Source organism: Siphateles boraxobius, unplaced genomic scaffold, assembly GCF_051911475.1.
Source record: "Siphateles boraxobius isolate OS27281-9 unplaced genomic scaffold, OSU_SipBor_1 15, whole genome shotgun sequence".
Taxonomy (NCBI): domain Eukaryota; kingdom Metazoa; phylum Chordata; class Actinopteri; order Cypriniformes; family Leuciscidae; genus Siphateles; species Siphateles boraxobius.
In genome coordinates, this window is record NW_027508755.1 from 2,064,286 (window position 1) to 2,086,788 (window position 22,503).

General features: G+C 35.3%; 1 protein-coding gene across 3 annotated transcripts in view; it reads right to left on the reverse strand.

Moving 5' to 3' along the window:
* cyth3b (cytohesin 3b) overlaps nt 1–22,503 on the reverse strand; it is a 56,183-nt gene that overhangs the window by 6,474 nt on the left and 27,206 nt on the right. For all 3 annotated transcript variants that reach the window (XM_077230628.1, XM_077230629.1, XM_077230627.1), the window contains exons 2-9: nt 18,722–18,804; nt 18,318–18,382; nt 16,377–16,443; nt 16,041–16,159; nt 14,704–14,784; nt 13,462–13,574; nt 9,834–9,982; nt 9,237–9,348 (exon numbers count right to left, since the gene is read on the reverse strand). In XM_077230628.1, coding sequence (XP_077086743.1) covers nt 9,237–9,348; nt 9,834–9,982; nt 13,462–13,574; nt 14,704–14,784; nt 16,041–16,159; nt 16,377–16,443; nt 18,318–18,382; nt 18,722–18,804 — 789 coding nt within the window. The remainder of the gene's footprint in view (nt 1–9,236; nt 9,349–9,833; nt 9,983–13,461; nt 13,575–14,703; nt 14,785–16,040; nt 16,160–16,376; nt 16,444–18,317; nt 18,383–18,721; nt 18,805–22,503) is intronic.

The window sequence follows — 22,503 nt, forward strand, 5'->3', positions numbered from 1 at the left end:
CTTTCTTTTGTGAAATAGACCTAACGGTAAACCACTTTATTTCTGTGTGACTAATGTGCAATTTTGACACAAATTAATTCATTATGATCAATGTATCACTTTTTATTGTAAACCTGTGGTAAAACATCGATTCCTGGCTTTTCAAGTATACAACAAAATGGCAGCAAACGGTCGCTTTTATCATGTTTGTTTTGCGATCTCGCTAGTTTCCAGTGATTTCTTTCTGATTAATTTTCTGATGAAGGGTTAGTGTGCCGTTGTTGCGGGGAGGTGTGTTGCAGGCGTGCTTTAGTAAAGCCCCGCCTCGCACTGGCCCGACAGTGGAAACATGGCTATTGTTGTATTGAAAGTAAATATATCTAAAATGCACTAAATTGCAACTTTATCTTTACAAATGTGTAATTATAAATATATTTAAATGTAATGTAGTTTCAATAGAAACACATACAATTTTAGTAGCTTGTCAGTATGTTCAGAAGCACACTTTAACCACATTTCAAATACATTAAATATAAAGATGTACTTATGAAGTCCCTCTCTAGTCTTTTATTTTATACATTAAAACTCATCTTTGATCACTAAAATTACATATTTAAATGTTCTTTCCTTCTTCATGCCTTAAAAATATCTTGAATGTAACTCGACACCCTTGCCTCATTTAGTATGCGTGGTTCTATGAATATGCAAATGGCCCCCGCCTCCACTCACTCACTCACTCACTCAGAGATCCACTCGTTGACGATCACACGTTGATCTGATTGGTTACAAGGTCGTTTGTGACGTCAGAAACACCAGCGATTTCAAACCGTGTTTTTGAGACTGTCTTTGGTTCACTGCAGTTTTAAGCAGAAAATACTCAGCAATGCTGTCGACTTATGAATTTACACATGGTTTGTCTTAAAGCATATTAAAAACACCACATAGACATATAAACAACATTAAAAACTTGATTTTCACCACAGGGAGACTTTAAATCCTACTTAAGTGGTTCAAAAAAAGCACTCTTAAATTCAACCGTTTATACAAAAAAATGAATGGTATAGTAAAAAGTGCAGACAATTAGTATTTTGTTAGAAGAGTAGATCTACTTTAGTGACCTCATGTCTTCTTTAATGCGAGAAAATGGCCTGACGGTGCAACACTGCTTTGTTTTATATGCAAAGTTGAACGGTTCATAAAAAAGAATGATACAACTACTTGCATTTAATATAAATTTAACCTATAATATATCTTTGTTCATTAGCAGATAACATGAAATTAAGTATCCAAAAACATTACACTCTTTAATAAGAGTGCTTATAACGGGAATAATATAGTGCAGTTCTTTTTCACAAGAAGCAGCGCACACAACCCTAACTCGATCTCAACTCCTGACCATAAGCAAAGCAAAAAACAGAAATGTCCGGGAGCAACGCTGCAATAACTGAGAGAAGTTATTTCTATTCGAGACAGATGTCAAAGAGAGCTTGGATCACAGTGCTACCCTTATTTGGGTTATTCCTCACAAACAATCTTTCACAAAAAAAAAAAAAAAACACACACCTTACAAGAGATTGCATTTTGCAATGAAATTAAATGAAATATCTCATTGCAAACGTACAAACGCCATTATCATGCTTTAGAAATGGTGCAAAAATACAGTCTCTCTCGCACACCCCCACACACTCACACACATGAAAGCCTCTGACTCATTTGCAGTCGTTCCCCTGCTGTATGGTGTGCTGTTTTTGGCAGTAATAACGCGGTGTATCGAGCACAGCGCTGTAGGCTTATCCACCCCCTCTCCCGACTCCAGCACGTCCCACAGATGCTGAACGCACATCCGCTGGAAGCGCACGCATCGGGAGAGATTGAAGCCGTGCTTTCTGCACTTCCCTATTCCCATGATTTACTTTCACCACTCTGACGCCACCTCAGTCTCAAAAGATGGCAGAGACACAGTCAAAGCACTGATGAAAGAAGGACACACACATGATGGGAACAAGTGTTATTCAGAGAGATCATAATGACAGAGGGACATTGACACAATCCCAATGACACAGGCCAAAGATCAGGGTCTTTCGGACAGCACGTAGTTATTGATTACAGTGAGATTTACAGGTATGGGGATATAATTGCTAATACAATATTTGTGAATTCTTTACATAAAACCATAAAGTTAGTTTAAAGTGCTTTTTCAGATATCGGGCCCTATCACACACCCGGCACGACGCAAGTGTGTTTTGCTAGTTTCAGCCCTTGACACTATTAAAAAAAATGTTTACGTCCTGCGCCACGTTGTTTAAATAGCAAATGCATTTGCACCCATTTTGCAGTGCTCAAGTATTTTTTCAAGGCAAGTTTATATATGAAAGATAAGTAATGTATGTAGACATTAAATTCGTGGCTACAAAAACGCTGAATTTCACCTCTGTTCTGTCTTAACTAATCTATTTTTTTCACTAAACCTGGTACTGTGTACTTTTAATATTAGAGACTCTACGACAGATGGTTTGTGATCTTCCTCATTTGTACGGTAAGTCACTTCGATTAAAAAAAAAAAAGTCGGCTAAATTAATAGAACATGAATGCAATGAACGAATGTAAACCATTGTTCTGGTCAACAGAAATTGTAATGAATAAACTTTAATAACATTTCAAACATATTTGTTTTTCCTTGGAATATTTACCCAGCCACACTTTTGTGGGTTATACAGAATCATACATTCTAAATTTAGCTTTTTTATTATTAAAATAGCGTTTTTAAAATGAGCACTTTCTGTTCAGGGTAACCACATGATTCAAAATTATGGTTATGCTTATAAAACTTAAAGTTATTACAGATTTTGTTCAGTGAACAGTAACGTATTCAGTGATTTTGGCCATGCCATTTTGAACATAGAGAAATAAGATTTTTTTGGTTTAGAAGTTTAGAAGTTTATTTAAACTTTTTAAATAAACACACTAACAAATAAATGAATACTGTTCTTAAATAAGTGCATGTTTGTTTAATCTGATTTAATTTCTGGAGTCCTGGAGAACAAACATTTTCCAGTGTACATTTCCACAGATCCAACCCAGGGATAGTTGTAGTGAGAAAAAGCATTATAATTTGAGTTGTAAAAAGCTTCCCACCGCGTACAGCTGAGGGAAACATATAAAAATGTGTACCGTTATTATTAGACAGTATATAGGTCTACCGGGACATTACATAGAAAACAAGGAATTTGTGTGTCCAGAGCCAATACGCCAAATCCAGCCATGTGCACTAAACCTTAATGTTGATAATCGTTATTTTACATCGGCATCTGCTTGTTTAGTGATCTACTTATTTTATTATTATTTCTTACTTTATAGTAGCTAGCAGCATAAATAATTGCTATAAATTGCACTTGCAACGCCAAGGTCATGGGTTCGATTCCCTGGGAAACCAAGAACTGACAAGAGTGTAAATGTGTACCTTGAAATGCAATGCAAAGTCGCTTTGGATAAAAGCATCTGCCAAATGCATAAATGTATGACCTTGTTTTTAAGTGGAACTATAGCAATCTGACCTCTGACCCCAGAAGCAGCCTAACAATAAGCCTACACACCGGACCTTGAGTGACAGTCAGGAGAGGATCACATGAAGGTTAAAGGAGATGAAAAGAGGGAACGATGTCCTGGTTATGTTACGTACCTCTTGTAGAGAACGCCAGACAGTCACGGGACAGAAAATGCACTGCAAACTTACATTCTTACTTAGTATTCTTGTCTTGTTTCTAGTCCAAACATCAAAAAATTCTTAAATCAAGATGCATTTACTAAAGTATTAAAAGGCCATAAGATATTATGTCTTGTTTTCCGGGGAAATAAATCAAAATGAAGTGAGTTGTTACTTAAAAATAGTAAAATGATAGACCATAGCTACTTTTGCGTCATCGAAGGGTAACGCCCCTTTTTTGGGGAAAACAAACGGATTTCTCTGAGAACAGAACTCGCTCTAGATCTGCAAAGTTTCTTGACAGCAAAAATGGCACAAACATACTTTGCCTGCCGAGGACTGTGAGCGGTATTTAAAGAAGCTACTGGATACGGGGTTACAGAGGTGTCCCTTTGAAATGGTCGAAAACTGGATTAATGACCCCACGCAGTGGCCAAATATGGACTATTCAGACATCTACACACATATTCAGTCATTAACACACTCACAGAATGACAAACTAGACGATGAGGCAATGTCACTTGGATCATATTTAACTTGATTTAAACTATTGACATAGTTTTGTTGTCGACTAGCTATACTAGTTAGCTGCTAGCAGCTACGTGATTAGCTCCCACTAGGCACGCTACCTTGGCTAGTAACTGATTTTACTGTTGAAATAGTGGCAGGCTAGGACTAAAGTGGACTTGGCTGGTTTCTGCTTGTGTCTAGAGTGCTAGGACTCTGAAAGTTGTAAAAAGGTTTAGATTGTACCGCAAAATATGTAGCGTTGGTCTATATGATCCTAACAAATTAACGTTATATCTCTATTCTACGTTCACTTTTGAATTGCCCGAGAAAGTTTTATTCGGTCATAAAATTTCTACGAAAAATTGCCCCAGAGAAACTTTGGAGAATGAAATAAAGAGCTGGGAGGAAATATGTGGCCTATATAGCTAACACAAAAGTTATGCAAGTAAACGCAAAAACTATTATAGCCTAATCTTTCCTGGCATTTCATCTTTTCCCATCACTTTAGGTTTGGTTAACATCTTTAATATATCATTTCACAAGCTATCTTGAACAAACAGAGGCATGGTCTGAGATAATAGTGTATTTACCGGTGTTAAATTCTCGGAAGATGAAGAAAATCATTTCTTCACCAAAATACAAATAGCCACAATGGAACATCCCTCATGGCCTCATCGTCTAGTTTGTCATACTGTGATTGTGTTAATGACAAAAAAAGGCAACATTTTGGTGATTCCACGAGATAGTGGTTGATGTCTGAATAGTCCATATTTGGCCACTGCGTGGGGTTTTTAATCCAATTTTCGACCCTTTCAAAGGGACACCTCTGTAACCCCGGATCGGTTTGTTTTCCCCCAAAAAGGGGCGTTACCCTTCGATGACGCAAAAGTAGCGTTGGTCTATCTGCCAATGGGGTAAGAAAAATTATCTTTTTTCTGTTTGAATTTTTTTTTTTAAGCAACAACTCACTTCATTTTGATTTATTTACCCAGAAAACAAGACATAATATCTTATGGCCTTCAACTACTTTAGTAAATGCATGTTGATTTAATAATTCTTAGATTTTTTTGATACATAGGAAACACAGCAGACTCTGTATATCTGACATCCCTGCAGGGCTTCATTTGAGGATCACAACCGGCACTTCCGGGATTTTGCTCCCATGCAAAGCCAGACACTTGACTCTCGGCATAAAGTCTGGTTCCCACCGCCGCTTATTCAATAACGACACACATAGAAGACAGGAAGAAAGCATCTGAATGAGAGGTCAAGAGACCTAGTTTTTGCATGCCATGGGTTTATCTGAAATAGATTATAGCACAGTAATAAAAATATGCTTTTAAAGTAATGATGGAGCGTCTCTGCAAAGGGTTTTACAGAAAAAAGTACTGACATAACTCAGAAACAAAGCTAAACACAGTTCTGCTAGTCTAGTTTGCGCTCTAATAATTGCGAAACGGAGTGTGTTTTTACACTAATTGCAAATATGTTGGCAGAGGCTATGTACACTAACGTCTGATTGGGACAGACACAGTTAGGGAATTAAAGTTATTATCAACCGTTGCAATCGTGTAGGGGTAAAAGCGTGTGGCAGAAAGTTTTGACGCAAATCGACACGAGATCGAATCCTCTGTTTGCCGAACTCACTCTACATCGTTTCCCCATCTCATATCAGATCGGAAAGGCATTTATTTTCAATTAAAATGAAGAAAATATTTAATAAGTGTAAATAAGGTGTTTAATGTGTGTTTAATAATAAAGCGTTTAGGGTTAGGTGTAGGGAGGGCATTATTGTCCCAATAAGGCGGCATCCATTTAATAACTTTAATAAATATATTAATTTACACTACGTTATTATTGCATACTGTTTAATGTAAAACAACACTTGAGGCGTAAATAGTATCTGCCACTATTTATAAGTATAAATAGCATCTGACGGTTTACACTGAGCCTGGGTTCTCCCAAGGTTTTTCCTGCCTCCATTGACACCATCATGGTTTAGTCCAGAGCCGCTATATATATATATATATATATAATTGATCTAAATTAATATTTTTTTACAACAAAAATGAACCATCACTGTATGTATTTAAGCTGGACTGCGACACTATTTTCTTCTGGAAACAAACTTTGTTGCAAACTTTGATAACATTTCCTGTTATCTCTGTAAAGCTGCTTTGAAAGAATCTGTACTGTAAAAAGCGCTGTATAAATAAATTAAGGTGACTTTGCTTGTAATATTGCTATTTTTACATAATGTAAATAGAATCTATCGCTATTTTAAAAAGTGTAAATAGCATATCACAAAGGAAATGATGCTATTTTCACTTAGTGTAAACAAAGACTATAGATATAGAAAGACGGTTCACACCTATTACTCATGAATGGGAGAAACTGCAACGCGCAATAATGCGGAATAAGTCCCGCCTTCTAAAGTGAATGAGCCAATCACTGATTGGAAAAATCATTGTGTCACTGCATCTCCAGTTAGAAACCTGAGACTTGCTCTTATGAATGCACATGCGCATTGACTCGTCTAGCCTTAAAAATACGTATAAAAAGCATAAAACAACATTTAAAGGATTCCCCCTTCAAGACAGGACTTGGTCTTGTATGTCCAGAATAGCATGCTAATATGGCCGCCGAGTGTACAGACTTTCCTTGAAGCGGATTTGGTGGTAATAGCCATTGCAAAATCACACTCTCAAACCATCTTTTTCAAACCTTAAAACTCTTTTCAAATCTTTTAAAGATCTGAGGCAAGTAACCTGGCAAAAATGGCAAAATACAGTAATTATTTTTTTCCCTCAGAAACACTTACTGTAAAACACAACTCTGTACCCAAAAGGACTGAAACAAGCTTAATGTTATCCAATCAGATTAGAGCCCGCCAGATTCTCTTTACATCAGATTACCGAGTGAAATGGCTCGTACACAGTGTTTCAGTAGTTTACATGCTGCTTGCTTAAAGTTACAATCGGGCGTAACAGACTTTTTCCTTAATTCTGCAGATCCGTCAAGAGCCTCAAAATGTACAAAATAAAGTCTGTGAGAGCTGACATTTAAAAAAGTAAATTGACTTGTTACAGATTTCATGTACATGTACAGCATCCAGCTTCATCTGACACTTGCACACTTTTCACGATTGCTGCGTCTTAATTCGCCTACTTATACGCCCTAAAAGTTTTTACTCTTTTTGTGAATAAAAAGTGCATACTTTTGAGTGTGTACCCACTAAGCAAAATTATGTCTTTTCAACGTCTTTGTCCGGAGAAAACCGGAATTGCAGGTCACCATTATGGAGATGAGTGTTTGTTTTAGTTGGGCTCTTGACCCCCACATTATTAACTTAATATTATGTTTGGCTGCTGTACATGAGTTATAACAGCCAGATAATCAAATAGAAAAGGTGATTTGATGATGTCGGTTGTGTTTTAACATAATCATTGTATCACAATCATTTGACCTGAATCACTGAACTCATATAGAACCAAAATTCTGAGTTAAGTTTACCTTATGGATTATTGCAGCACTGCTGTTGTAGAGCATACCATTTTATTAGCCTTTTCAAAGAAATCCAAATGATCAGATCAAAATAAAATAAAAATCTACAAAAAAACTTTCAAATAAACATTTGTATGCAGGCACGCACAGACATCAATATTTAGCGTATGAATCTCAGCAATGGTGACAAACAGATCACCTCTGAACATAAGCTCATTATTTATTCTTGCAGAAATGCATGATGGGAGCCATGAATGAGTTTTGATTGGTGGCACCCAGAATGCACTGCAACATGCTTTATAATTGTCACCATTGTTGAGATTCACAGGCTGATTCTTGATGTCTGTGTGTGCCTACATAAACAACATTTTTTAAAGTTTCTTTTTCATTCTTTTTTGTTGATTTGATCATTTGGTTTTCTTTGAAAAGGCTAATAAAATGGTATGCTCTACAACAGCAGTGCTGCAATAATCCATAAGGTAAACTTAACTCAGAATTTTGGTTCTATATGAGTTCAGTGATTCAGGTCAAATGATTGTGATACAATGATTATGTTAAAACACAACCAACATCATCAGATCACCTTCTCTATTTGTAAGAGTAATTTTTAAAAGTAAGAGTAAGAGTATTACAGTAAGAGTATAAGAGTAAGAGTATAACAGTAAGAGTATAAGAGTAAGAGTATAACAGTAAGAGTATAGCAGTAAGAGTAAGAGTATAATAGTAAGAGTATAAGAGTAAGAGTATAACAGTAAGAATAAGAGTATAACAGTAAGAGTATAAGAGTAAGAGTATAACAGTAAGAGTATAGCAGTAAGAGTAAGAGTATAACAGTAAGAGTATAACAGTAAGAGTATAAGAGTAAGAGTATAAGAGTAAGAGTATAAGAGTAAGAGTATAACAGTAAGAGTATAGCAGTAAGAGTAAGAGTATAACAGTAAGAGTATAGCAGTAAGAGTAAGGGTATAATAGTAAGAGTATAAGAGTAAGAGTATAACAGTAAGAATAAGAGTATAACAGTAAGAGTATAAGAGTAAGAGTATAAGAGTAAGAGTATAACAGTAAGAGTATAGCAGTAAGAGTAAGAGTATAACAGTAAGAGTATAACAGTAAGAGTATAGCAGTAAGAGTAAGAGTATAACAGTAAGAGTATAGCAGTAAGAGTAAGAGTGTAACAGTAAGAGTATAACAGTAAGAGTATAGCAGTAAGAGTAAGAGTATAACAGTAAGAGTATAACAGTAAGAGTATAGCAGTAAGAGTAAGAGTATAACAGTAAGAGTATAGCAGTAAGAGTAAGAGTATAACAGTAAGAGTATAACAGTAAGAGTATAAGAGTAAGAGTATAGCAGTAAGAGTAAGAGTATAACAGTAAGAGTATAACAGTAAGAGTATAACAGTAAGAGTATAAGAGTAAGAGTATAACAGTAAGAGTAAGAGTATAACAGTAAGAGTATAACAGTAAGAGTATAAGAGTAAGAGTATAAGAGTTCAACAGTAAAAGTAAGAGTTCAACAGTAAGAGTAAGAGTCTGTTTCTGACCTAACTTCAGGAGCCAGCCTTCTCGGTCCGGGTTGAAGAACGTGTGTGTGAGGTCGTTGCCGTCGTCCTCTGGTATTTTGAAGGGTTCGCTCTTGATGCTCTCGTACAGGTTCTGCAGAGACATTAGTGCTGTTAATATATGCAGATTCAGTACATTTACACGCATGCCTCTGTAAAATATTTAAGACGGTCCTATGGCTGCTACTGCATTAATCATGACTGGCTCAGAGATTTAAAGGCATTCATATGGAAACTGACCCAAATGAGACAGGAGAGTAAATATAGTTAGTGTTGTTGTTAGTGTTAGCGGACTCGATTGACCTCGTTAAAGGATTAGTTCACTTCAGAATTAAAAATTCCTGATAATTTAATAATTAAGGTTTTTGAGGAAAACATTCCAGGCTTTTTTCTCCATATAGTGACTTCAATGGGGTTCAACGGGTTGAAGGTCCAAATGTGAGTTTCAGTGCAGCTTCAAAGTCTCGACACGATCCCAGACGAGGAATATGAGTCTTATCTCGACAAACCATCCGCCATTTTATAAAAACATAAACATTTATACACTTTTTCACCAGAAAAGCTGGTCAGCATGATTACCCTGAGCAGGTCCTCTGGCAGGTCTCCTCCCTCATTAATGCCTCTGTTCATGGAGATGAAGCGCTCTACGGCCGGTTTGTCCCTGACGTTGGGGTTGTGAAGGCTGGTGTTCAGCATGATGATGGCGAAGGACAGGACATAACATGTGTCTGCAACATAAACAGACGCATAATTCATGACACATGTTTTATTATGATGATTTTATGTATATTAGAGTTTTAATAGGTTTACATGTTGTCATTTTAGTCCATTTTATTCCTCTTATCAGTTTTAATGTGTGTGTGTCTTTAAACCATTCTGGGTCTACAGGAAATAGACAGTATTAAGGAGGCAGCATGTCAAACAAAGGAGGTCGTTGCTCACACTACGACCAATGGATGATCACCAGCAAACTGGCCTGTGGACTCACATTCACTTTGGGACTAGCAATACGCCAGGATTCTTATGGACTGTTTTAGGGTACTGTTTTAGGGTAGGATTCTTATGGACTGTTTTATGGACTGTAGTAGGCCGGTTGTTACACAATAACCACACACACACACACACACACACACACACACACACACACACACACACACACACACACACACACACACACACACACACACACACACACACACACACACACACACACACACACACACACACACACACACATACCATAAACCATATAATCCAATGCACAGTAAAAAGCCCTGTAAGCATTTTCTGTACAGTAACTGGAATTGAAAAAGTTGTGAGTGACTCTGTGAACAGCAATAATATTTGTGGTCTACTATTAAAATTAATAGGCTAATAATAATGTGAAAATAATATTGTGACACGACCACAATGCCACTGTGTCGCCCTTTTCCACATTTGTTGCCATTGGCTTGGCTTGCTTAGTTGGGTACATTAAATTTAACATTTGAATTAAATTAATCACTTTTTTTAAAAACAAAAATGAAACATCACTGAACTTACTCAAGCTGGACTGTGACTCTATTTTCTTCTGGAAACAAACTTTTTGCATTATTTTCCTGTTATCTCTGTAAAGCTGCTTTGAAATATATATATATATATATATATATATATATAATGCGCTATATAAATACTGTAAATGTGACTTGACTTGTGAAATATAATTACAATTTAAACAGCTGTTTTCTATGTGAATATATAAAGTATAATTTATTCCTGTGATCAAAGCTGAATTTTCAGCATCATTACTCCAGTCTTCAGTGTCACATGATCCTTCAGAAATCATTCTGATGTTCAAGAAACATTAATACTTGATTAACTAACTGTATTTTTCTATGTACATTTCCGAAATGCAATTTCTGTAAAGCTGCTTTGAGACAATGTGTATTGTGAAAAGCGCTATACAAATAAATTTGAATTGAATTGAATTGAATTGAATTATTTGAAATAGACATATTTTGTAAAATGTACTTACTGACACTTTTGATCAATACTGAATAAAATTATTTATTTCTTTTTCTTTTCTTTTTTAAATCTTACTCACCCCAAACTTTTGAATGATAGTGTTTCACGATTTTCACAGAAATCTGAAGCAGCACAACTGTTTTCAACATTGATGATAATAATAAATGTTTCTTGAGCATCAAATAATCATAGAGTGATTTCTGAAGGATCATGTGACACTGAAGACTGGAGTAATGATGCTGATCACAGGAATAAATTACATTTTTTATATTCACATATTTCACTGTTTTTACTGTATTTCTAATAAAATAAATGCAGCTTTGGTGAGCAGAAGAGACTTCTTTCAAAAATATTATTCCAAACTTTTGACTGCTAGTATAATTTATATCCACATAGGGAAGCTTTGTTTTGATTTAAGGGCTCGTCACGGAGAAAATTGGCATAAATAAACCTTCAAATTGAAAAAGGCCCATTTTCTCTGCCAGACTGAGCTGTTTTCTAACGGTTTACTCTCTAAACACATCATGACATGAGCTCTCAACTTGTTTCATTACCATAAACAATCAGTTACAACATATTTTAAGGTGACGAAGTTACACCAAGATGAACTTACTATAGTAATAATAGTAAATTATGCATAATTACAAGTAAACTAACCAAAACCAAACCCGACATCACATGCAGGTGGTGGAGAAATAACTTCTGCTATTGAATCGATTCCAGATCACAATTAGTCTAATATTATTATAGTTGGTTTGCATAAACGACAGAAAGCCCTTCAACACGTAAGCACACTCCTGTAACGAACTGAGGACTACCCCACTGTTTTTGTTTTGCTTTATTTGTTGTTTGATTAATTGTAGGTTCCTTCATACGTCACACTACGGGGTTCTCTGACGCGTTTATGCACATGCATACTCGTCAAAAACAATAACATATATAGAATAAATTTAAATGGGGTGAAAGCTATATATTGTTAGCTTGTTTTTGTGCCCGAGAGCATGATCTATTTAAGCCTACATGTAATTTTAACAAGAAACTATGTATATAAAAAGTAATTCAGGGGGCCTGTTATCACAACTTAAATAAATGCATGATTGCAAGTTAAAAAAATTAAAATGTATTGTTTTAATAAAACCTTTTAAGTTGAAAAAATTATTTTTTTTATTTTTTTGTTGAGTATTTAGAGTTCTGTTGACATAACAATGTTACATCAACTAAATATCGTCTGTAATTTAAACTCAAATTTCTGCGTTAATTTGCTTTTTTTATTTTATAGGTTGTAGTAACTTAATGAAATTGTGTTGATAACTTTGGAAATTAGGCAATGTATTTCTAGTTCCCAGCATGCTTTGCATAGGACTGGATAAGTTGATAATGTTGAAATTAAGTGTTAATTTATTTGTTTTTACTAAAGGAAAACCCCTGTTAGTGTTTAATGCTGTTATGTTTGACATAACAGTTTGAGTTTCTGTAAGAGTAGATCATGAAGGTAAACACTACATTGAATCTATAAGCAATGATTGTGCTAATGTAATATCTTGCTTGTTCATTAAAAATACATGTTAAATAAGTTATGTTAGCATGTGCTATGATAGCTCATGAAATAGATGAGATTAATGGGTTCCAGGGCTACAACTCTGATAGTCGGAGCAACTTAATATTTGTGAGTAATCAACTTAAAAATTTGTGCTTATGCTTCAAATTATTAAGTTGCTCTTACTCGATGTAGCTTGTTGTCACTCAAAAATGCAACATTGATGCAAACTGTTGCCTTAATTTTTTGTTTGGTTTTGTTGAGCCAACACATAATTTTTTATAGTGTATGCATCTTATCACAACTTGAGAACTGAAGTTCCAACCACGCAATGTTTGCAACGCTGTTTGCGAATGTTTGTTGGATTTATGATTTCGGGAAAAACGCCAGCTGGTTTAACTATGTTGGTAATGAAGGAACCTGCGTGCATATTTGGCTGACGATGCTTTTGGGAAAAGCGCCCCTGAAAGAGAAAACGTTATGCTAATGTCCTTGCAGCAATGCTGATAATGCATCAAGGATGCACAAAAACAATCTTGCGAGATGCATTTCGATTGGGTGTGTTTTGGGCCTAAACTGATGTTTTTTTGACCATCATCTCTCTGAAACGAAGCGGGACAGAAGCAAGCATTAGTATGGACACTGGCTGTTTTGCTCATGTCTGACCTGTGGACTGAAAGACTCCCGGGTTGCACTGACAGTACCGGGACGCAAACGCCTCCATCATTCGGTCAATTTTCTGGGCCTCGCCGGGAAGTCTGAAACTCCAGAGGAACTGCCTGTGTGGAGACAGCAAGTAAGTCCAGGACACCCTTTCTTTGAGTAGGGTCAACTTAAATTAAACTAATCAGTTCAATCAAATCAACTTTTATGAGTATTTAGAGCTTTCTTTTTCTTTCGAGTTCACAAAACTGACACATTTTAAGTAATATGAATTGTTGAGTTTTGAGTTTGAGAGAATTTGGGTTTTATGAACTTGTTTCTTTTAATTTAGACAAACTTAAATTTGACTAAACCTGGGCTGGAATTTCTGTTTCACAGCATGCTTTGCCAGGACACATTCGAACGGGAGAGTAAAGGCTAAAATTAAGTGTAATGTTTCTGTACTTTTGAGGGGTTTTTTTCTGATTCTGAATCAGAATTAATTGGTTTGAGAACAGGTATGCTGTTTTATACTCATTCACCAATTGCTCTTCTAATGCGACCAATTTAAAGGAAACGTGTGCATGTTTTGTTAAGTAGCTTTTGTTGTCATTTTATGAGTGCTGGGTAAAATTTTATGTAAAATTCTTAGTTTTATGTTTGTATGTCGTTTATGTGAAATTTTTTGTGCTTCCATTTTGACCAGGACTCCCTGGAAGAAGATATTTTATATCTCAATAGGACCATCCTGGTTAAATAAAGGATAAATAAAAAAATGCTATCAAAGCATTGTGTTACCTTTTAGCAAGTTAGCATTTACTGAATTATTTGGCTAGTTAAAGCTAGCCAAATTTACACCACTAAAATATTTGAGTTGAGATTACATGATCATTTTATTTTAAATGTATGAATTAGTTTACTCAGATATTTTAAGTTAAGAGCAATTTAAATGTATGAGTACAAAATAGAAATCTGCCAGTTCTGCTTAGTTTGAATTTCTTAACTTAAAAAAAATATGTAACCGATTCTTTCAAAATTATTGAGTTTAATATATTATTATAGTTAATTGTCATGAAAATAATTTCACACTGCAAAATAAATAAATATTAATGGTCAAGTTTGACAAGTTTAACGCGATTTACCGTCATACTATAAAAAGGGGGAATTTTTGAGCAAAGTAGAAACCAATTCATTATGATATTATTGTAGTAATTCTAAGCCAAATAGTCTAGAAACGAGGCATTCCCGCAGAAAAGCTGTTCCCACCTCAGAGCCTGAACGAGGTTGAGGTCGGCAAACTCATGGAGCTCGACAAAAGCCTGGAGAACTTTGATGTTGAAATCATCCCTACAAGAAAACAACAACCACACACAAAAGAAACGGTTACTTTCTGCAAAGAAAGGTCAATTGTTTGTCATTAAAAAGTAGATTTTTAAGATCATTTGTGATGTTTAGCAGCCTTCCACTGTTGAATCTAAGCTATGCTTCATGAAATCCTGTTGTTTTGACAAGTCGCATCCTAAGAGGTGGTCCGTTTCCTTCAGAGGTGTTTAAGGCAAGACACTACAGGTGAATAGGGTAAAATTTTTAACTAGCCAATATCACCATGACACTTTCCCAGTTTATTACCTACATCAAGATGAGAAAAAAAAATATTACAAGTTTTCTGTAATTTAATATTTAAATACGCAAATTAGGCATTATCTAATTAAATATGCGCTAATTTGCATATATTTAAAAAAAAAATATCTGAGTATTGGACAAAGCCAGGTTCAAAATTATTTTTTCATTGTGTTCACATATTAGATGGGGAAAAAATTACAGAAGGATTTATGGATATCTACTTTTGTTATCCTGTAAATCAGAATATACTGTCAATAGCCTTAAAAAAATGATTTTCGCCATATTTTTTGGAATAAAATGATACATAAATCAAGCTATGAATAATATATTTAGAAATCCCTCTGTAAATGTGTTCATAATATAATAGGTACGAGACTGGAAAGTTTAATGTATATAGGTGCTACTGAAGTGGAGATTTCGGACTTAGAGTATGAGAGAAAAGTCATTTTGAGAATACGGGCTTTAAAGATTTATATTGTAAAACGAGATTGCGCATTTAGAGTTAATCCCCCCTTTCACTTCAACTTTTGGTTGCTGATAAAAAGGAAATGACCAAATTTGGATCTGACAGCATTGTACAGGAGAGAGAGAGCTTTCTAACGGTGTGTGTGATGACAGGGTGCAGTTCGCGGATCAGCGGGATGATTTAAAACGTCAACTTTTGTTGAATTTAGGCGAAATCTACACACGCAAATGGACAATGTGTAGTAAAATAAAGACGTAAATTTGTATTTCAGACTTTTTTTCAGCACAAGTCTGCAAAAAGAGATGTTATTGCAGACAAATATCCCAAAATCTCAAAATTGACCAGTGAAAAAAAACATGATGTTTTTGCCTGCCGTGTCTCGCCTTAACTGCTGCTGTTTTACTCCCAAACAATCAATTTCTGGAGGTTTTTTGTGATGAATCAGGCCCACATCTCATGGACATACACTGAATAAAGCAGTGTAAGAGACTGAAGGAATGAAGCGAAGGTTTACCGTTCTCCCAGGTAATCCCCAATGACGGTTTTGTTCAAGCCTTCTCCTTTATAGAGGAACTGAGAGATGTCTTCAGGCGTCTGCTGCAGGAGGTCGTTCTCCAGAAGAAACTGGATCCCCTGCAAGATAGTTGATTTTAAAAAAGGATTTTAGGATCAACCCTATATATATGTCAGGAAAAGTATGTGGAAAATGTCTGAATGTAATATACTGTCAGGGAAAATGTCACAACGTTGATCGCTCAGTAATAGCCTACTATAAAGAAAAGGCTTTAAAAGTATTCAAACATTTAGGAACGAATGCAAATACATAATATCTGACTATACAATAACTTACTTTTTTGGGGTCCATGTTGAATTTCTTTCTTCCCATTGCAATTTGTTTGTTTCTCTGTGTTGTTTTGCTGCGAATGGAAGTAAATATGTCTTAACAAAGATCTCCTAATAAGACTGAAGGCGGACAAAGAACCTCTTGTGTGATACAATGTGCCAAACAACACTTTCATAACTATCAAACAGTCCTGATTACAGAAATCCTGTAGATTTAAGAGCCTTATTAAGAGTCCCTTTGAGGCAAGTGGTTTCACTGACAACAACTGTCCCATAAATATTGTTTCTTATGATCAAATAGATTTAAAAAAGCGTATTTTTCAGGCTGTATATATATAATGCATTTATCATTCTGATTCAACTATTAATGAACTGCATGTAATTAGTTTGTAAGAAAATTAATTGCAATTCTGGAAATTACAGGCTTTGATGTTATCTGTTTGTATGATGGTTCTTAGCGAAGACCTGCAAAAAAAACTCTACTTTTCATTTATTTATTTTTAAGAAGAGTCTTAACAAGAATTTGAATTAGTCTAGTTTAGTCTATATAATAGTTTTGTCTTAAGAAAACATGTTCTGTTTATGGACTTTTAGTTTGTATTTCATTGTTTCCCAGTGTTCTGTTCATGCTGCCTTTTGTGCCCCATTTTATCGCTTCTTTTCTGTTTCCTAGGTTACTGATGATTATTCCCTCGTTGGTTGCCATGGTTACTGGTTGCTTTGTGCACCTGTTTCTTGTTCAATGTAGTTTGTTTAGGGGCAGTTTACACGACACCATTTTCAACAGAAACAGAAAAATGTTTATGCGTTTTGGTCATTCATTTACACAACAACAGCCTTTTAGGGGCCTGAAAATGAAAATGTTCAAAATGCAAGTTTTTCAAAACAATGCCGATGTGTGAACTTCAAAAACATGAATTTGTGAAAAACGGTGACTTCACGCACATGTGCATTACGTATATTTAGTCTATAGGCACGTAGTGTTTCTTAACAAAGTGACAGCGCCAACTACTGGCCCGACATGAATAATACAGCATGTTTAGTCGTTTTCATGGATTCGTGTGAATGGGGATCGTTTTAACAACGTTGCCGTCATCTGTACGTGAACAATGCAAGGAAAAACGTTTCTGTTTTAAGTACATCATGGTTAAATAAACGAACCCTGAGTTCTCCTCACTTTCTGTTTGTGTTGATTATTCTCTTCTGGTTTGGCTTCTAAGCATTAGTTTTTTGTAAATAAACTAAAACCACTCTAATTAATTTTACTCCACTACCTTTTTTATTGGCACCATGACAGATCTTTAGAAAATATCATTTTTAAGAAGTATTTTTGGGAATACTAAATATATTTACCTTTTTTTTCAAAAGAGAAAACAGTTTTAAATGGTAACTTTATTTTTATTTAGTTATTTTGGTGAATATTTTGGTGTTTAGGTATATAGGCTACACCTTCCTATAGTATCTAAGTTTGAACACCCAAGATACCTCAATTGGTTGTTTAAATGTATTCATCTGGCTGAAAATTAGTGCCGCTTATTTTCAATAAATGGTCTTTTTGGACACAGAAAGGAACGTTTTGAGTTCTGTTACATTATGCTTACATTATTTCAATCTCAGATAAACCAGAAAAAAACTGATTCCTTACCACATGGTTTAACTAAAAACTAAACTAACAATTTGGGTTATTAAATGTAAGATATTCAACATCCGTTTCCTCGCACTGAGTCAATCTATATTCCTGTTTAAAGCTCAATAAAAGACATAAGCGTGTAAAGCACACATCTCCTGCAGGTGACCTGTCAACCAAACCACACAGTCTGAATAGAGCGCTTATGAATGTTTAGAAGAGGACAGATCAGCAAGGACAAAAGACCAACAGGTGCAAATCTGCATGAGCTTCAGTTGAGCTGCAATGAAAAGGAAACATTTCCCATCTCTCATATCTCACCTCTCGCCCACACACGTGAGCTGCTCGATTTCTGTCATCACTTCAGCGATCTCAAACTTCAAGCGCTGGAAAACAGAGGTTCATATCAAACAGAAGTCTCTACATGATATTCAAACACTAGAGCCCAAGATCATGGCGGTGACTCCCCGGAAATGTGAAATGCGCACCTTGAATACAATGCAAGTTGCTTTAGATAAAAAATGCCTAATACAATGTTCTAAAGCTGTTTAACCAACAGAGAAACAAGGTACTTTTTATGTTGCATTCAATTAGGAAAAATAGGTTATGTTCAGAATGCAACAGCAGCTCACTATAGATGAATTATGCAAAGCAATAAATACATGATACACACAACTTCAACTATTCTACAATTTCTACAACTTTATTTTCGACTGCATTCTCACCTCAATATCATCAAGCAGTTCTTTTTTCCTGCGCCGTATGTTGGACAGCTCGTCTCGCTCCTCTAAGGACAGGTCTTCTGGTACTGTAACCAAACACACACACGGGGAAGCATGTTTAGATGAGCACTGGTCGTCTTAATAGAGCAGAAGAGCATAGCAGGACATATTCAAATCAGCAATAATGTGGATCAAACGTTTCCCTCGGCTTTCAAACTCAATTCATACTGTCTCCAGACACGTGTGGATTACTGAGAAGTGTTTTTGCCATAACGTCAAGTCGCCTTTGCTTACATAGTGCTTTATACAATACAGATTGTTTCAAAGCAGATTCACAGTAAAATAATGAATCCATACAAACTTTATAATCAAATATGAGACAAATTCAAATTCTCCAAAAAATTATTTGTCATTATTCAGCTGAAGTCAGTTCAGTGTTGATTCAGTTCAGATCAATAACTGTCTAATGTTCATACATTATTAAATTAATTCAATTCAACTATAAAGCATTTGTTAACTTTACTTGAAAAAAAAATCTTGCAAACTTATTACCTCAGAAATTAAATATAGAAAAGTTGTCAATATATTCAAGTTTTCATAACTTTCGTTCGAATGTGTTTGTTAAAGTGTGCATGCAATTAATTTTTAGTAGGTCATCCGAATACTTTTCTTCTAATGTTTTATAAATATTGTGAATTAGGGATGCACCGATAAGAGCATTTTGGCTGATACCGATAATCATAATACTTTATATTTGAAAGCCGATAATCGATATATTGGCCGATACATCCAATTTCAAAATTTTTATATATTTTTTGAGACCATTAAAATACATGTCCCAAGCACACAATTATGTTCTCATGATAATTTTATGTAGTCGATATGAGAGAATTGCACTGCACATGTTGCACTAAACTATTTTTGAAGTGATTCCAATCATATTTAAAGCAATTCAAAACCATCATGTTGACCAGTGCACATCTGAAGTACATAATACATTACTATTGGCTTTAATATATCGCCCACATTTTCTTATCGGACCGATAACGATAACATTAAAAATGAGCATATATCGATATGGTGGCCGATATATCGTGCATCCCTACTGTGAATCCAGACATACTAATTATTTCACATACTGATTATCATCCCTTCCATATACGTATATTAGGGAATAAGGCATGTGTAGATGTGGGTTTGCTGGTCTGATAAAGCTGTGCACCCATACTAGCGCTAGCCAATCAGATTGGACCTTTCTATTTCAGCAACATCTTGCCATTGAAGTGTTCAAAATACATCAGAACAGTCTGTGATGTGCCATCAAGACTTGAATACTGCACATCTAGTAAAATGAACATCATGTTTTCAGAGTCTGTCACTGATAACTGATAAATTAGCTGCAGACCGACCGTGTCTCCCTTTCAAATGATTTCACGGGCAATTGGATGCTATAAATAAACCACAATAAACAAGTAAACAGGTCTTTCAAACAGAACTGTGTTCATTGTTAATCTCGTCAACAAAACTGCTGATGAATACAGTATGTTGAAAAAACATTTATCTTTTTCATCAATGATAATGAAGGCAGGATGAAAAAGAAATGTGAATCATCATGATGACTGATTTTAATTAAACATACTGTGCATGAAAATAAAATATTAACAATGCAGAAGACAAATGTAGAAATAATTGATTTAAAAAATCAAAGCTATTTGAGCTGCAGGAAACTAGCTTAACCTCTTTATAAATCAACTCACTCGAAAACAAAACTTGTACTGAACTGAACTGAATAATGACCCTATTGTCTTCTGTCGAGTTGCTTTATAGCTGAATCATAATTGACACATTTGGCAATATCGGCACTGTTGTGGAACTGAATTGAATCCACGCTAAACTGACTCGAGCCAAATAACGACACTATTGTAATTAACAATCTAAGTTACATGACAGTCAGTACTGTGTAATTTAAAAAAAAATTAAGTCCAGGCACAGGGACATGTAGGCGAATCCAAACACGGAGCAAGGCATGCAAAGCAGAACTGAAAACACCTCACGTGTAACATCCACTAAGCACAACATACATCCTGTGAATACACAGGATACTAACAAGGAACAGGTGTGGCTAATGAATCGCTATGGAAACTAATAAGGGTAACTGTGGAAAACTAACTAAACAACAGGTAACAACAGGAAAAGAAAATACACTTCAAAATAAGAGTCCGTAAACACAAAACTGGGGAAACGAGACAGGAATTGTGACATGTAATGTAATATCTTATAAAGTCTTTAAAACACTGACAATCAATAACAGTCTCTAAAGCATGATTGATTATTAGAATAGCTAAGCTTATAAAAAAAAGCAGTTTTCAGTGTTCTTGTTATATTTTGTTTATATTGAGTTTGAACTGTTACAGTTTGACACATCTTTGTTATTTTGTACATTATTGTCAACTAACAAAATGATATGGCAATTCCAGTACATGTTTAACAGGGAGAAGAGCTTGCACACATAACAGTAGATTTCCTACATTTTATTAGAGGACAATGCAAAGACATTCCCATCGATTCACATAACGTTTTGTAAAATGAACTAAAATAGCATAGTCTCAACTAAGTTGAAAGGACATCATTTAGTCAAAAACGAAGATGTGTGAAAGACTCAGGTTCTGCGTGAAGATGTCTGTGATTGATCCAGCATCCAGAAGAAGTAGGTCACTCCTGTATTTGCAGATTTCAGCCCTCCTCCGCTCTCTCTGCCAGATCCATTGCTTGGGAAGAGAAATCCCATCTGCATCACTCCACTATAAGCTGCTTTCAATTTCATCTCCCATTTTCACTTCCTACTCTGTTGTCAACTGTAAAACCCCTTTTGGGCCAAAAAAAAAAAAATGATAGTGAGCTTTCTGATGGCCTGGGACGTCTATAGAAGGGTGACTGCAGCTTCTGGGAACTCAAGGGTTCAAGGAAACAATGAATGTTTTCCATAAAGACAGAAATGATGACACTAACCACGTCCTTGGCTGCACACAATGGTTTCTGGGCTCTCTTTGACACAGTGCATAAAGAGGCATTTATGGAGCGATTCCCCACAGGCAAACCTACGTCTACAGCACAGAAATCCTGCATCATCTGAGAGAATTCCCATGGAGGAATAAAGAGGCAAATGTCTTGGATAGTTGGGCTTTCGGGCTCGGTGTCAAACGCTCGCTGTGTGTTGGTGAGTGCACACACAGGAAGCACATGGTTATTTGATATCATCACTGAGGCTCTAATGCATTAAACATGAACTACAAGGGAGGGGAAAAGGAAACTTGTGTGCAAAAAGAATAGTTTTTTCATTGTGACTGGTGTGTGAGTTTATAGGTCAGTTCAATATCGTTTGAATTTTAACGATTCCGATTTTGTTTATCGATTCCGATTCTTTTCAATTCCTAATTTCGATTCCAATCAGGGTTAATAAAAAAAAAAATATCTTAGATATCATTCACATTTATTTTAAGTCTTATTGCAAAACATTTAATTGTAGCTGAAAACCATGAACAAAAATTAACAGGATGAAGAACACTTACACAAGGAACGTAGTATAAAAATACCATAGAAAAACAACTATAGCCTAACTAATGTAAATTTCACGCATTATCAAAGACAGGTAAACATTCAGTAATTAAAAAAGAACATAAAAAATAAGCAAACGCAACAAATAGATACAACTGAACAAAGATACGACTGAAATAAACAGTGTTTAAAGATTTTCAGGTATTCAGATACAGAAACTGTAATGAAAT